The sequence below is a fragment of the Castanea sativa genome, chromosome 11 (genome assembly GCF_040712315.1).
Source record: "Castanea sativa cultivar Marrone di Chiusa Pesio chromosome 11, ASM4071231v1".
In the NCBI taxonomy this organism is placed as follows: domain Eukaryota; kingdom Viridiplantae; phylum Streptophyta; class Magnoliopsida; order Fagales; family Fagaceae; genus Castanea; species Castanea sativa.
In genome coordinates this window covers 30,795,994-30,810,250 of record NC_134023.1, presented here as the reverse complement: position 1 = coordinate 30,810,250, position 14,257 = coordinate 30,795,994, and the positions used below count along the sequence as shown (strand labels likewise).

General features: G+C 37.3%; 2 protein-coding genes across 2 annotated transcripts; both read right to left on the bottom strand.

Annotated features, from left to right (window-relative positions):
- Positions 1-6,651: 6,651 nt before the first annotated feature.
- LOC142616340 (uncharacterized) lies at positions 6,652-9,858 on the bottom strand. The gene is made up of 3 exons (XM_075789214.1): positions 9,605-9,858; positions 8,416-9,561; positions 6,652-7,735 (listed from the first exon to the last, which is right to left on the bottom strand). The coding sequence occupies exons 1-3, from the start codon at positions 9,856-9,858 to the stop codon at positions 6,652-6,654; spliced, it is 2,484 nt and encodes an 827-aa protein (XP_075645329.1).
- A 3,451-nt stretch (positions 9,859-13,309) lies between these two features.
- On the bottom strand, positions 13,310-13,957 carry LOC142616339 (uncharacterized). The gene has a single exon (XM_075789213.1). It carries the CDS (start codon positions 13,955-13,957, stop codon positions 13,310-13,312), a length of 648 nt encoding a protein of 215 aa, XP_075645328.1.
- Between the last annotated feature and the right edge of the window lie 300 nt (positions 13,958-14,257).

Sequence of the window (14,257 nt, the reverse complement as noted above, 5' to 3'; positions counted from 1 at the left end):
CCAAGTAATCACGTGTCATAACCCAAAGGTAAAACATGAAGAGCTCACAACTTACATGAAATCAAAACACAATTCAATTTCAAGTAGTTTCACAAAAACCTTTGAAATACCCAATATATTCACAAGGTTCTCAAATTTTCCAAAATTGTTTCTTGTCAATAAGATTTTCTATCAATTTTCCAAATATCACAAGTCAAGATAAAAAATCTTTAGAATTTTCAAATAATGCAATAAATCCATAAAATCCATTCCCAAGAATTTTATAAAAGAAGCTTATCTTTTCCAAGCTAACAAATCATGCTTTTTCCCATTCATATTACCAAATATGATGCACTTTTCATAAATAGTCATATATAATAAGGTCACAACACAACACTTTTTAAGAAAACATAATTCTATAAATAATTTTCCAAAATATGTTTGACCCAAAAAAACAACGTTTATGCAACATGGTTATTTTCCAAAAATCCCATTAAAAGCAACTTACCTTGCAACCCGCAAAAAGACTAACTCTCCAAGCTCCAAAAAAGATTAGCTAGAACCTAAACCATACCAAGCAAACCTATCACAATAAGTATAAAACATGAAATTGTACCTAGTTACAAATTAAGAATTTCCAAATAAGTACTTAATTAGACAAGTCTAGCATTTAACTTCATAAATAATGTATTCTACTCCCAAAGTTCCTCAACAAATTAATTACAAGGCATGGACTCCCATTATACTCATAAATCATTCAAGGTATAATCTCCAACATAGAAACCTTAACACTTTATGAGTAGTTTTCACAAGATTTATATAATATTATCAAGAGACCCATGACACCAAAATCACAATATTCTCCAAGATAAGCGATTTTAGAACTTCAACTAACTCCAAATAAACCCAATAGCAAAAGGAAAAAAAAAAAGATTTACCAAGTATGACATATCTCAAAACTCCTAAATTCCACCATAAATAAACCTTAGATAGCCACTATTAGTACAAACCATAAACCCACTCATCAAATAAATCCAGAAAGACAGAACTCATACATATAAACACATGAGTATCACTTCCAAAACTCATAAATCACATGAATATCATTATCAAAGCTTAGATTAAAATTACTTCAAGCAAAAGTATAAAACTCACCAAAAAGATTAGAATTTTTTATCTCAAATAAAAGATGTGAAGATGCTTAAAGGTTCCTAAGGATTTTCTAGTGATCTTGCCAGAAATATACTGGTGGAGATGGAACCTGGTGGGAGAGTGAGGGAGTTTATGAGAGAGGAGTATGTGTTTGTGTGAAAAGAAAAGAAAAGAAAAGAACCACAATAAGATGAAGAGAGTTGGCCAATCAAAGAGTGAGGGAGAGATTTTGTGAAATATGTGGTGGGGAATAGTTGGGGTTAGTGGGCAAGTGGGAGCCAAAAATCTGACCTTCCCTTCCTTTTTTTTTTTTTTTTTTAATGGGCTGGGGCATTATATAGTAGCCATTTTTGTTTGTTTTCCCCTTTACCCAATATACTAGAGAGTATACTAGTGTGTATCGTCATTTCTATATGACTCATGTACACATTCTTAGGGGGAGAAATTCTACCTTATGCACATTTGTAGGGGGAGAAAGCCACATGAGAGATGCATATACTAAGGGGGAGAAGACAATTTTTATGAGAAAACCTTGTTTTGTCTTTGTTTTACTTTATGCTTGTTTTCTCGTTACTTTATGGTGCTTTGAGTTACTTTTAGTATTTATGCTCTGTTGCTCTCATTGCATCGTGTTTTTGTGTTGGAACACACTTGTGCCTTTGTTGGATCTTGTATCCTTAATGCAAATACTTTGGTGTTTTGCATTAGTTGTGTGTTGAACATGCATACAGTCTTATGCCATTGTGCTTTATTGGTTGCATGTTCGGATGATCATTTGTTTTGCTATGTGATAATTGTAGTCATTTCTATATGACTGTTTTGGTGTATGATCAAGTTGCTCATATGTTTCACATCATGTTTACTTGATTGCATTTTACTTGTTACGTTATACTTGTCTTTTTACCACTAGATTTACCTTGAGGGTCTAATGCATTTTGTGCAAGTGTTTCAGGTTACAGGAATACATGTTTCAAGTTCATCATAGCTCCTAGATTTAAGTGTGAGTGAGTTTTGCCATTATTCTCAAACTCATGTTTAAGTCTAGAGTCTGTTATAGGGTGTTTTGTCACGGAATAGCTAAAGGGAGAGATTGTAAAGTTGTGATTTATAACTATGTTTTATGTTGGATTTATTCCATGATAAAAAGTGTTGTATTTGCTTTAATTTGTTCCTTGTATTTTATGGGATTTTATTATATTGGGTTTAGTATTAAGTTGGTGAAGAATCAAGCATAAAATGAAGAATCAATGGATTTCGTGACTGTTTCGCTAGAAGCTAACCCGCGAAAGAGTCACGTGAGAAGGACATGCTTGAAGCTGAAGAGTCGTGTCAGCCTAGAGGATTTCGCGAGTGTCTTGCGAGTAAGACCTTCTTGCAAGATACCCACGAAACTCTCTGCTTAGAGATTTTTTAAGTGTGACTTTCTTACCCTTCACCCATACTATATACCCTCATTACCCACAAAAGTAAAGGAGGCCAATCAAAGAGAAAAACCTTAGATAGGTTTTCAATAGATAGGTTTTCAACAACACACACACCCATCTTTTAGAGAGAGAGCTACTAATCCTTAGTGAGAAATCATCCTAACCTCTTCTTATTCCCTCTCCCATTGTCATACCTTGAGAAGAGATTTGTACCCAAACACAACCCACACCTTTTCAGAGTGTAGGGAGTGTTTTGGAGCTTGGGAAGCTTTAGGGATTTGCCAAAAGAAGCCGGTAAGGCTTGGCGGATGCAATCGGGCATATTGCGGGATTCGGAAAGCTAGACAAGACATGGTTCCAAGAAGCCTTGTTGGAGTAGGAGCTTGGAAGGCTTAGGTGCACTGGGTAGATTAGGCTTGGAGGGTCTCTTGTTATTTGTGTATCCCAACTTATTGTCTAGTGGATCGATTTACCGCTTAGAGGGTGATGGAGAGGTTTTTTGCCGAGTTCTTCAATTTCCTCTTTGATAACATGTCTTGGTGTTATCTTGTGGTTGCATCTCTTTTTCCTTACTCTTGTGCTTTACTTTTATTGTTTGTTATTCATGTTTATACACTAGAGTAGTTATCAGTTGATTGGGCTTCATTTACTCTTGTTTCTGCACTTAGATAAGTTAAAGTAAAATCAATCTAGCCGTAAGTTTTTAATTTGGGGTCTAAACAGCTCTTGTGTTTTTAACACAAATCCGAGCTTTCACCCAAGGTTCAAGATAACAAACCAAGGAGAATAGGGACTCGCAGAATCCAGTGATTGGATTTTGCACCTCACCCCTTGTGTGCTTGTTTTGTGTGTGTGTGTGTGGAATTAAAGTTTATTAACCTACAAAACGGTTCATCTCTTTAGGATTTTAACTACACTTGTAGAGTAAGTATAGCCAAAAGAGGGGCATTTGTAGACACCTCATTTTGTACCTGATTAATAAACTTTAGTCCTCGGTCCCAATGATGAGTTTGACATGTCTACAAAAGGTAATTGAAGTTATTTTGATAGTTTGGAAGTAATCATAACTCAAAAGTGCTCAAATCGCTTTGAAAACAATGATGAAAAATGATCTTTGCTCATTGTTTTGACTATAAATTTTGATCCACAAAAACATTTTGAGTGAGGTTTGTTTAATTGTAAAGTGGACATCATGTGCTTCAATTTGAATACAAAGTTTACCTAATTTGGATTTATATTAAGCGAGTTATGGCCATTTGAAGTCAGGTCATCTGAGCAATCAAAAAAAGGATTTTTGGGGATGCATGCATACGCAAGGCCTGTTCCAAAACCTCAAAACTTCAATTTTTAAGGTCCAAAGCCTCCCTCTTTGATGGGGCCCGACCCCTAGACCTTTTGGAACGTCCGAAACCATCTAAATGAGCTTGAAAACCCTAGTTTAAACATATAAATACAATCTTATGCCTCCAAATTCAAACCCTAGCTAGAAAAAGTTGATTTTTGACCTAAACTCTTCCAAAACTCTTTTTCTCTCTGAATTTTCTGCATACACAACAACTAGCACGTTTTTGGTTCTTCAAAAAAACCTCTCTCTAGTGGTCTTGAGGCAAAAACTATTTTCTAATTTCTTTCAAAACCTTTGTCAAACAATATTTTCAAGAACATCTTTTTATTTTGAGTTGTGATTACCTATAAACTATCGAATCCTTTGATTTCCTTGATATCTCTTTGAATCTTGTTGTGTAGGCACTGAGGGGCAAGTTAAATATCAACCAAGTTGTGTTCCATAAGTAAGGTAAGTCTCTCTCCATGACTCTTCCTTAATTTAAGGTTTTACAACTTGTATTCTTTTTGTTCTTAATTCTATTTACATGTTGTATATGCTTGGAAATACGTTTTGTTTTAATTATTTTTTTGTTGTTGTGTCTCATCATGTTTTGATTGGAGAGTTGAATGATTGAATATATTGATTAACATATTTTGATGTGTTAAGAGTTGCTCTTGTTTGTTATTAGATCCAATGCATGTTTAGGAATAGATTTTGTTTTGTTTATCTTTGATATCTTATTGTTAGTTTAGGTTGTTTAGTTTTGTATTAGAAGCAATTTGTTGCTGCTTTAAAATTGTGTTTTGTTGTTAGATCCAATGCATGTTTAGGAATAGATTTTGTTTATTTTATCTTTGATATCTTTATTGTTAGTTTAGGTTGTATAGTTTTGTATTCAAAGCATTCTAGGTTTTGTTTAACTATTGTTTTGTTGCTACTTTAAAACTGTGTTTCGGGGTGTGTATGCATACGCATGTTTCTAGCATGCATACACATACTCAAGGCGTGCATATGCATAATTCATGTATGCATACACATACTCGAGGCATGCGTACTCATTCTCATGCCCACAAACCCAAATTTAGGGTTCTTGATTTTTTTTTTTTGACTTGTTTTAATTGTATGTTTAAGTCTTGTTGAGTCTATTTTTCACATGTTTAGGTTTAGGGTCAGTAGAATAATATGTTTCACATGTTTTAATGTTGATTAATATTTAGGGTTTATATCTTAGTTGAATCACATGAACATGCATTAATGCATAGGTGCTGTGGTGCTATGAGGTAAGTGAGGATAGTCATGTATAATTACATGAACATGTATTTGATTTTGTTGATGAACATGATGAATATGCTCGTTGATTAATGCCTTGGATATTAGATGCATGTTAGATGAATGGTAGGGTTTTATGCTATGGATGTGCTTGCTACCCTTGGATATATATGGTTAGATGAATGGTAGGGTTTTATGCTATGGATGAGTGTGGAACATATACTACGTTTTGGATATTAGATGCATGTTAGTGTGTGAATTTAGAATTACATATTAGAGGACCCTTTGACAGGATTAGGATTTGGAATACAATGAGTAGAGGCTGACCTACAAGTCGGGTGGGGTTGGGTGCCTAATAGCTTTCCATCCTCATACCTAAACTCTAGACACATGCTCTGGTAAAAATCAGTCCTTCAACAAGGGTGCTATATTTATGATTTCTAGACCTAAACTAGGTGGCAACTCCATTTCTTCTCTGTCCCAGTCTACTCGGCTGAGGCATACTCCCCATTGCACCTACCGTGACTCCATGTAATTTGTTCAACTCAATAAAATTTGAATTGTTGTCATTTATCAATTGAGGTCTATCACATACCACTTATTCATACAAGAGAAATATTTAATTGATCAATTGTTTATTTGTCCCTTTTGTTTCCCACAATATACAACTTACATGCTTAAAATTTGATAGTTATGATTTATCAACCAATTCTTTGTGTTATAAATAAAAACATATTAAGGAAGGGACCCAAAATGGCATTAGTCTTCTTCAACATTATGACTCTATGAGATTAGGGGGTCGACACCAAAGATCTCTATGGTAGACTAAATATATTTTGAGGCTTAAAGCGATAAAATGTGAGATTTTTTTAATATTTAAATATTATTTATTTAAATTTAAAATTTTATAGTTTTTCTCATTTAAAAACCATTTGTTTTGTTTTTTGAGATGCAATACTATTAAAGTTTTTGTATATAAATATTATTAACACCTCTTTTACCATTGATAATTGCTAATCCTAAATCCAAATTAAATTATAAATTATATTATTAGAAAAATAAAATTAATTTTAAAATGTAAAACAATATTAAGCATACATTAATCATCCATTTTAGAAAAGTTTTTATAGAAAATTGAAAAAGCTGTTAAACAATTAAGGAGTGTTTGGTAGAGTAGTTTTAGATGAGATTTTTGTAATTTGAGACGAAATTTTTGTAATTTTTTGAAATACGTGTAAGTAAAAAAGTATGTGAAAATGTGTGTAATGTTATTTAAAATGTAAAAATGTGAGTTTGAGATAACAAACCAAACAGACCATTAATCATTTTTTCATAAAAAATTTCCTAAAATACTTTATTAATGTACGTGGCATATGTTCGTAAAACTCTTTTTTTTTTTTTTTCTTTTTTGATGGGAAATACTTGGCTTTATTAAGACCAAAAGAACAAGTTACATTCTATCATGCATACAGGCTTGCTCTATCAGACTTTGACATTCCTCTAGCCATGCAACATAATTCTCAACATTTTAGCTTGTTGAGCGAGTAAGTGAGCAGGGACATTTCCCTGTCGTTTAGTGTGAGTAAACTTCCACCGCTTAAAGTGCGAGACTTGGTCCATAATTCCAGCGAGCACAGTGACTACTGAAGAAGGTGGCGAGCCTAGTCCTTGCAAGGCGTTGAAAATTAGCAAGGAGTCACTTTCAAACTCAGCATCTCTGATTCCAACATCCTTTGCAAACACAACCCCAGCTTCCAAGGCTTTTGCTTTAGCTTCTATTGCACCCAACGACCACTTCCATTTCTTGCTTAAGGCTATGATCACCTCCCCGTCGCCGTCCCTGATTAATACTCCAGCTCTTGCTTGCTTTCTATCCGAAAAAACCGCACCATCAATATTCACCTTATAGTATCCTTGACGTGGGGGTTGCCAAGAGACCAAAGGCACGGGTTCAGCTTGGTGCTCTGTTTTTGCTTCATTTGCAGACCGAAACTCTTCCACCAGTTGCAAGGCATTCCTGAGAATTGTTCTACCTGCCTTTCCTTTTCCTCCCATCTGAAGATCATTTCTATTTTTCCATATACCCCAGCTGACTGTAATAAATTGTTCCATTTGCCCGGGCCGAAAGTGATCACACCTCTGTAGGTTCTCAACCACATCCAAGAAGGTCCAATGCGTCGAGATTTCAAACGGCAATGCGAATTTGCTATTGTTCCACACTTCTTTGGCATGGTCACAACTCCACAGAAAATGACAGACCGTTTCCTCATAATGTCCGCAAAGCTCACATGTACCATCTGATACAATTTTCCTCTTCGCTAAGTTAGATTTCGTGGCTAAAATACCCCGACCTGCCTTCCATGCAAAGTGTTTTATTTTCTGTGGGACTTTCAAGAGCCATATGGCCTTCCAAATTTTCCTCCTAGCTAACTCATCCGAACAATCAGCCCTGGTGACGCATGCCTTCTCTTCCAACGCTAGTGCATAAGCACTTTTAACAGTGAACTTCCCACTCTTATTTTCAGCCCAAATCAGTTTGTCTTGAATGTTGCTTAAGCTCAAAGGGATACCCAGAATAGCATCTCTGTCTTCGGGTGAAACCAACTATTCAGCTTGTCAATATTCCATTCATTTGTTGCTCTGTTTATAAGTTCACAAACCAGAGTATTAGTGGAATTTGGCTTTTCCTTTGTAATCACCTTGTACGTGCATGGTCTGGGAATCCATTTATCGTGCCATATCCTAATCTTGTTACCATTCCCTACCTGCCATCGCATACCTCTTTGGACTATGCTCTATGCCGCCATTAAGCTTCTCCACGCATATGATGGACTCCGGCCCAAAGTCGCCTCAGTAAAGCTGCAGTGCGGGAAGTATTTTGCTTTATAAACTCGACTAAACAGGGAGTTGGAATTGGTTAGAAGCTGCCAGCCCTGTTTGGCTAGGAAAGCCAAATTGAAGCTTCTTAAGTCTCGAAAACCAAGACCTCCCCTGTCTTTAGGCAGACACATCGTATCCCAGTTTAACCACGCAATTTTCTTATCATTCCCGGTCTGTCCCCACCAGAATTGTCTGATCACACTGGTAAGCTCTTCACATAGATTCTTGGGCAGCAAAAAACAACTCATGGTGTATGAAGGCACGGCTTGGGCTACAGACTTAATCAAAATTTCCTTCCCAGTAGGTGTTAGTTATTTTTCCTTCCACCCTGAGACTTTGTTAGCCACTTTCTGTTTAAGATTCGCAAAGGTATTGTTCTTAGACCTTCCCACCAGTGATGGCAGACCCAGATAGGCTTCATGAGGTTTAATCACTTGTGCACCAAACATAATTTTCACCCTCTCTCTTATTCCATTGTCAGTGTTTGGGCTGAAGAACAAGGAAGTTTTGTGGTAGTTTAACTGTTGGCCAGAGGATGTTTCATAGACCTTGAGAATTCTTTGAATTTCCATGGCTTCATTTTCTGTTGCTCTTCCAAATATCAAGCTATCATCGGCAAAAAATAGATGGGATATTCTAGGACCATTAGCTGAGGCAGCCACCCCTTTAATGGCATTTCTTTGAGCCGCATGGTTTAGCAAGGCAGACAAGCCCTTGACGCATAAAAGGAAAAGATAGGGCGACAATGGGTCGCCTTGTCTTAACCCTCGGGTTGGTTGGATAGAGCCATATGGTTGCCCATTGATCCGAATTGCATATTTCACCGAAGAAACACATCTCATCACAGTGCTAATCCATTTTTCATGGAATCCAAGCTTCTTCATAATCTGTTTCAAACATTCCCACTCAACCCAATCATACGCCTTGCTCATGTCCAACTTTATAGCAATCTCACCGCATTTACCCTTCTTCTTTTTGCTAACATGGCTCATCAACTCATGTTCCACCAAGACATTGTCCGTGATGAGACGCTCCGCTATGCAAGCGCTTTGGTTCTCTCCTATGATTTCCTGCAACACCAATTTCATTCTGTTCGCCACAACTTTTGAAGCTATTTTGTAAGCCACATTACATAAAGAAATCGGTCTATAATCGCTCACTTTTTCTAGATTTTTGGTTTTTGGAATAAGCACAATGTGTGTGTCATGGAATTTTGGTGGGGACACATCATGGTTTAGAAAGTCAAGTACAGTGATAATGACAATGGATTTAACAATAGGCCAAAAATGATGATAAAATAAAGGTGGCATACCGTCCGGGCTGGGTGCTGTTAAAGGGTGCATTTGCTTTAGTGCCTTCTCCACCTCCATAGCATGAAAGTCTTGTGTGAGAGTAGTGTTCATTCTTTCATTGACCTTGGATTGGACTGCATCAATCATTTCTTGCTCCACCTTCGGCCTTGAGGTAGTGAATAGCTCCTCAAAATATCTCACAAAAGTCTGCCCAATCTGATCTACATCCTCCAACCACCTGTTATTTGCATCCATAATTTTGCTAATAGTTACGCTAGTACCAGTTTGAGGCCTTAGTGTGGAAAAAGGTGGTGTTTTTATCCCCTGCCCTTAACCAATTATTTCTACTTCTTTGTTGCCACATTTTCTCTTCAATGCCAAGCCACCTATTTAGCTCAACTTTTGTTGCATGAATTGCCTCCAAGTCCGTACCAGTTGCCTTCATGGATTCAAGCATTTGGAGCTTTCTTTGTAAATCAGCAACTTGTTTTCCAACGTGGCCAAAGGTGCATGTATTCCATGACTTCAGTGACATTTGACATTCCTCTAGGCAAGCTTCTAAAGGCCATTATGAGTGGCTGGTTCATCCACTTTCCCATGCCTCCTCCACCACATTATTACATCTCTCATCTTCAAGCCATATAGATTCAAAGCGGAACAACCTTGAGTGCCTCCGTTGTTGTCTTGGAAGGCTCGTTTCCATGAGCACTATAATACTATGGTTAGACACCGAGTTGGTGTTGGATTAAACCTGGTTTGTATCTCATAAAAAATATACGCAGCGGAAATATAACAGATCTACTTCATTCACAATCAATAACATGCACTATGTAAGTTTCAGAATTCAAGAACAAGAGAGCGTACCTTGGTGTGGTGAATTTTAAAACAAAGATCGGAAGCACTTGGAAATACTTTTGATCTTCACTCCAATTCCACTTTACGCCTAAGATGTGTGGTCTCTCAATCGGTTTTACAAAGGGAGAATGTCAAAGTGTCTAACACTTACATACACACCACTTCAATGATGTTCTTGTAATTCTCTACTGAAAATTTTGTATGTTTCTCTCTTTGTATCTAACTGATTATCTAATTGAGCTGGCATTTTGGACCTTTCCAATTGGGCTTAAGTGTGTGGCTTGGAGTGGGATCAAAAGGGACCAATAAGACACTAGCTCCAATAGGCCTTGGCTTTTCTGTCAACTCTTGACAAGTCCAAAGTTACCATTAATTATGTTTAATATAATAAAACAACTTTATTAATCAAAACATTAAGTCATACATAATGTCATACATAATAACATACATAGCAGCATATAATAGGATTTAAAGGCACTAATCCTAACAGTTGGACAGATGGTGCAACTTCACTAATGGGAAAGCAAGTGCCCAATCCGTAGACACCAATGCTCTATCTAATCTTTCTTGCGCCCATCCTCTATTTCCTAGTCGTCTATTCCACGTGTAATCCGAGCCTACATATCCCAAGTCTCTCAAATTGCATTTATTTATCACCTCACGAAAAAATCTCATTTGTCCTTCCGGCCTAACCCCGCCACCAACCTTTTCCTTAGCATGCATTATTTCATTAAAATCCCCCATGCATACCCACGGCAACTTACTCCGACGACTAAGATTCTCCAACAATGACCACGACTCCTTTCTTTTCCTTGTCTCTGGATGGCCATAAAACCCGGTAAACCGCCATTGTTTCGTCCCCTGTTCTTCAGACACTATGGCGTCAATGTGCCCTGGGGAGTGTGACAATATATCAACCTGCAATGGTTTCTTCCATAAGAGAGCCAAGCCTCCTGCCCGTCGTATACTCGGAACCACCAGCCCTTGCTGCCGTTCTATCTTCTACTTAATTCCATCCATTTCCATAACATCAAACTTAGTCTCCATTAGAAAGACTAAGGTGGGATCTTTCTCCAACACCACTTTTTGGAGTGCATTAACTATTAGGGGGTTCCTAAGCCCCCACAGTTCCAACTGATGACACTTACTGTGTCCGGCGGGGCTGTGCAACAACCTCCACCAATCCCAAGCAGGGGCGAAGGGAGGGGGGGGCAGGTGCCCCCCCTGAACTTGCAATTTTTTTTACATATAATTATCTTGCCCCCCTTGAACTTGCAAACTTTTTTACATATAATTATAATATAGTACATTGGTATGTTGTGGAATATGGAGTGGATGAAGTGATTGTCTGGTAGAGGAGAAAAGTAAAAAGAAAAGTGATCAAAAGTGAATATAAACATCAGAGAGAAGGGAAATAATATGTGTGAAGGAGAAAAAAAGAGAAAAAAATAATAAAGAAATGTGTGGATAAAGAAAAAAGAGATAAGGGAAAAATAAAATAAAAAATAAGAAATTAAAATTAAAAAATGCTATCACAATATTTTCACAATATTTTTACAATAAATCTTAAGTGCAAGGTAGTTACTAGCTAATACTAGTGAATAAAAATAATTGAAGTGATGTGTTCAAATTAAAATCAATAACAACTTACCATACATGATTTGTTGTGAAAGTATTGTACAAATATTGGGAACATGACACTTCATATTAATATTAGATGATTTTACAAGTCATTATATTATTGCCACAAGTGCTCCACTAGATTTGTTAAAAAAATATCATTAGAAAATTAAAACTACTACTGTTAGGTTTTGTTATTTTTATTCCTAAATTTAATACACGAAAACTAAACTCACGTTATTTTTAAAAATTATATATATATATATATATATGTTTAATTTGAATATTCTTAGTTAAAAAAACTTAAAATATTTATATATATTTTTTATTATTTAAAAAAATTAATTATATTATTTATGATGTTATCGGTTTCACTACCGGTCTAACCAAAAAACCGGTAACTAGTCTCTTTTTCGATTCTTTTATCGTACTGGTTTTTAAAACCATGATTTTATGTTAGATTCTATATGGTAATTATATTAGCATATTGTTGTTTATTTTTTTTGTTATTAATATTGATAAAAAAAATTTAGATTCATTTTTTTATTTTTAATCTTGTCTTCTAATCTTGCCCCTTCTGACTTAAATTTCTAGCTCCGCCACTAATCCCAAGTGTTGTGCTAAGAGTTTGCCGAGCTCCTTTACCTCACCTTCTACTTTAACCCGCTTCCCATTGTCTTCCTCATTTTCTACATCAGCCAGTGGTGTTCTTGTTCTTCTCTTTAGTCCCATCTCCAGCATCTCATACTCCATGGTTGAAGCAAGGTTGTCTCCCAAGTGTTGTGTTTCCTCCCCGTCCAACTTCTTGTCCTTCCCAGTTCCCTCTCTGTTTTCTTTATTTTTTCTTTCGTTACCACCTCTGATCTTCTTAATACCCCGAGTCTTTTGCTGTTTTGTAGAGGGCGGCCCCAAGCTAAAAGCCATCCCAGTTTGACCCAAGTCCATTTCCTTATTCTGTTCCTGCATGGGCTTAAGGAGAGTGCCCTGAGGCCCATCTTTGAAGGATTGGATGTGAGCTGTAGCATGTAGCCCACTTGCATGATTACTTTCTTTCCTCCCCAACGTGGCCATGTCCAAATCGTACATATTAGACTCCCTTCCCACACGTGCTTCCTGGCTTGTTGCTGAGATCATGGCAGATACGTTGCCATTAATAGCGTCGTCAATTTCCCGAATCTGTTGCTCAAAATGCAAAGTATGCGAAAAATCCGGGTTTCTGATACGGGCCTGAGCTAGATAATCTGTTATCCTTTCCACGTCAGCCCTTGAGTCCGCCACCCTCGCCATCTCTTCTAGAAGTTTGTCATAGCCACTCACCAGTGCCGGCTCTGAATCAGCCCTTCCATCCAATTTTTGTTCCATATCTCCCCTACCGCCTTCCCCGAAAATGTTCCCTTCATTTTTACCGGTCCTAACTAGCTGTGGCTTCTGGTTTTTGTCCTGCATCGCACATAGCCATGGACCGAATTGTTTCTCTTCCGGCCTTAGTGTATCCTTGCTTCGTATCCACATCAGACAATCCCATTCATCATGGTCGATCTTTCCGCACAAATAACAAAATATTGGGAGCCTCTGTATCTGAAATCCACCCATTTTGCTCCATATCCACCAAGTCGCACCTTACGTCCTCGACATAGTGGCATGGAGACATCCAGATTAACCCTTATGCGCAAATAACTCCCCAAACAAAATCCTTTCTCATTGGCATCTACCTTCTCCACCTCTCCCAAGGTTGCGCCGATACTCATTCCCACTTCCTTCGTTTGACACATTGTGGGTAGTCCGTGTATTTGGATCCAAAATGGTGATCTATCGAATTTGATATCCTTAACCGCCTCACCACGCACCAGCTTATGAAGAAGCAGTAGATATTTATCGAAAGCCGACGGACTGAGCAGCAGCACTCTTTCCATATCATCCTTCGATTGGAAAAGGAACATTACCTTGTTCTCACCCAAATCGCTGGCCTCAAAACTGTGCTTCGCTCTCCAAACCGACCTCAACACTCTAACCGCTAATTCCATGTTGATTCTGCGCTTAGTACAAAATTTCCCAATGAGGACAGGTCCATCCTCTATCAATGGAGCATGGATTGCAACTTCTACATCTTCTTTCACCGACAGCTTAAACCTAGCACATCTATCTGTAAGCTCCTCCATGTTATCGTTTGAAAGAGACTGTTTCTACCGTTTGCACGGAGAGAAGATTTGCCTTTCGGCAGCCCTTATGCTAATACTAGCCCCCTTTTTCACCCCTAGGGTTTCCAGAGAAAACCTAGAGAGAAAACCTTGATGTGTAAGACATAAAGTTTCCCGTTTGTCTTTTCCGTAAAACTCATCTATTAAAAACATTACATGCTTATAATTTTCTTGTGTATACTTGCACTTTCTTAGCTACCAAACAAAACCAACAATACACAAATATGAAAATCCCAACCAAAATAAAATCCTTTACAAACA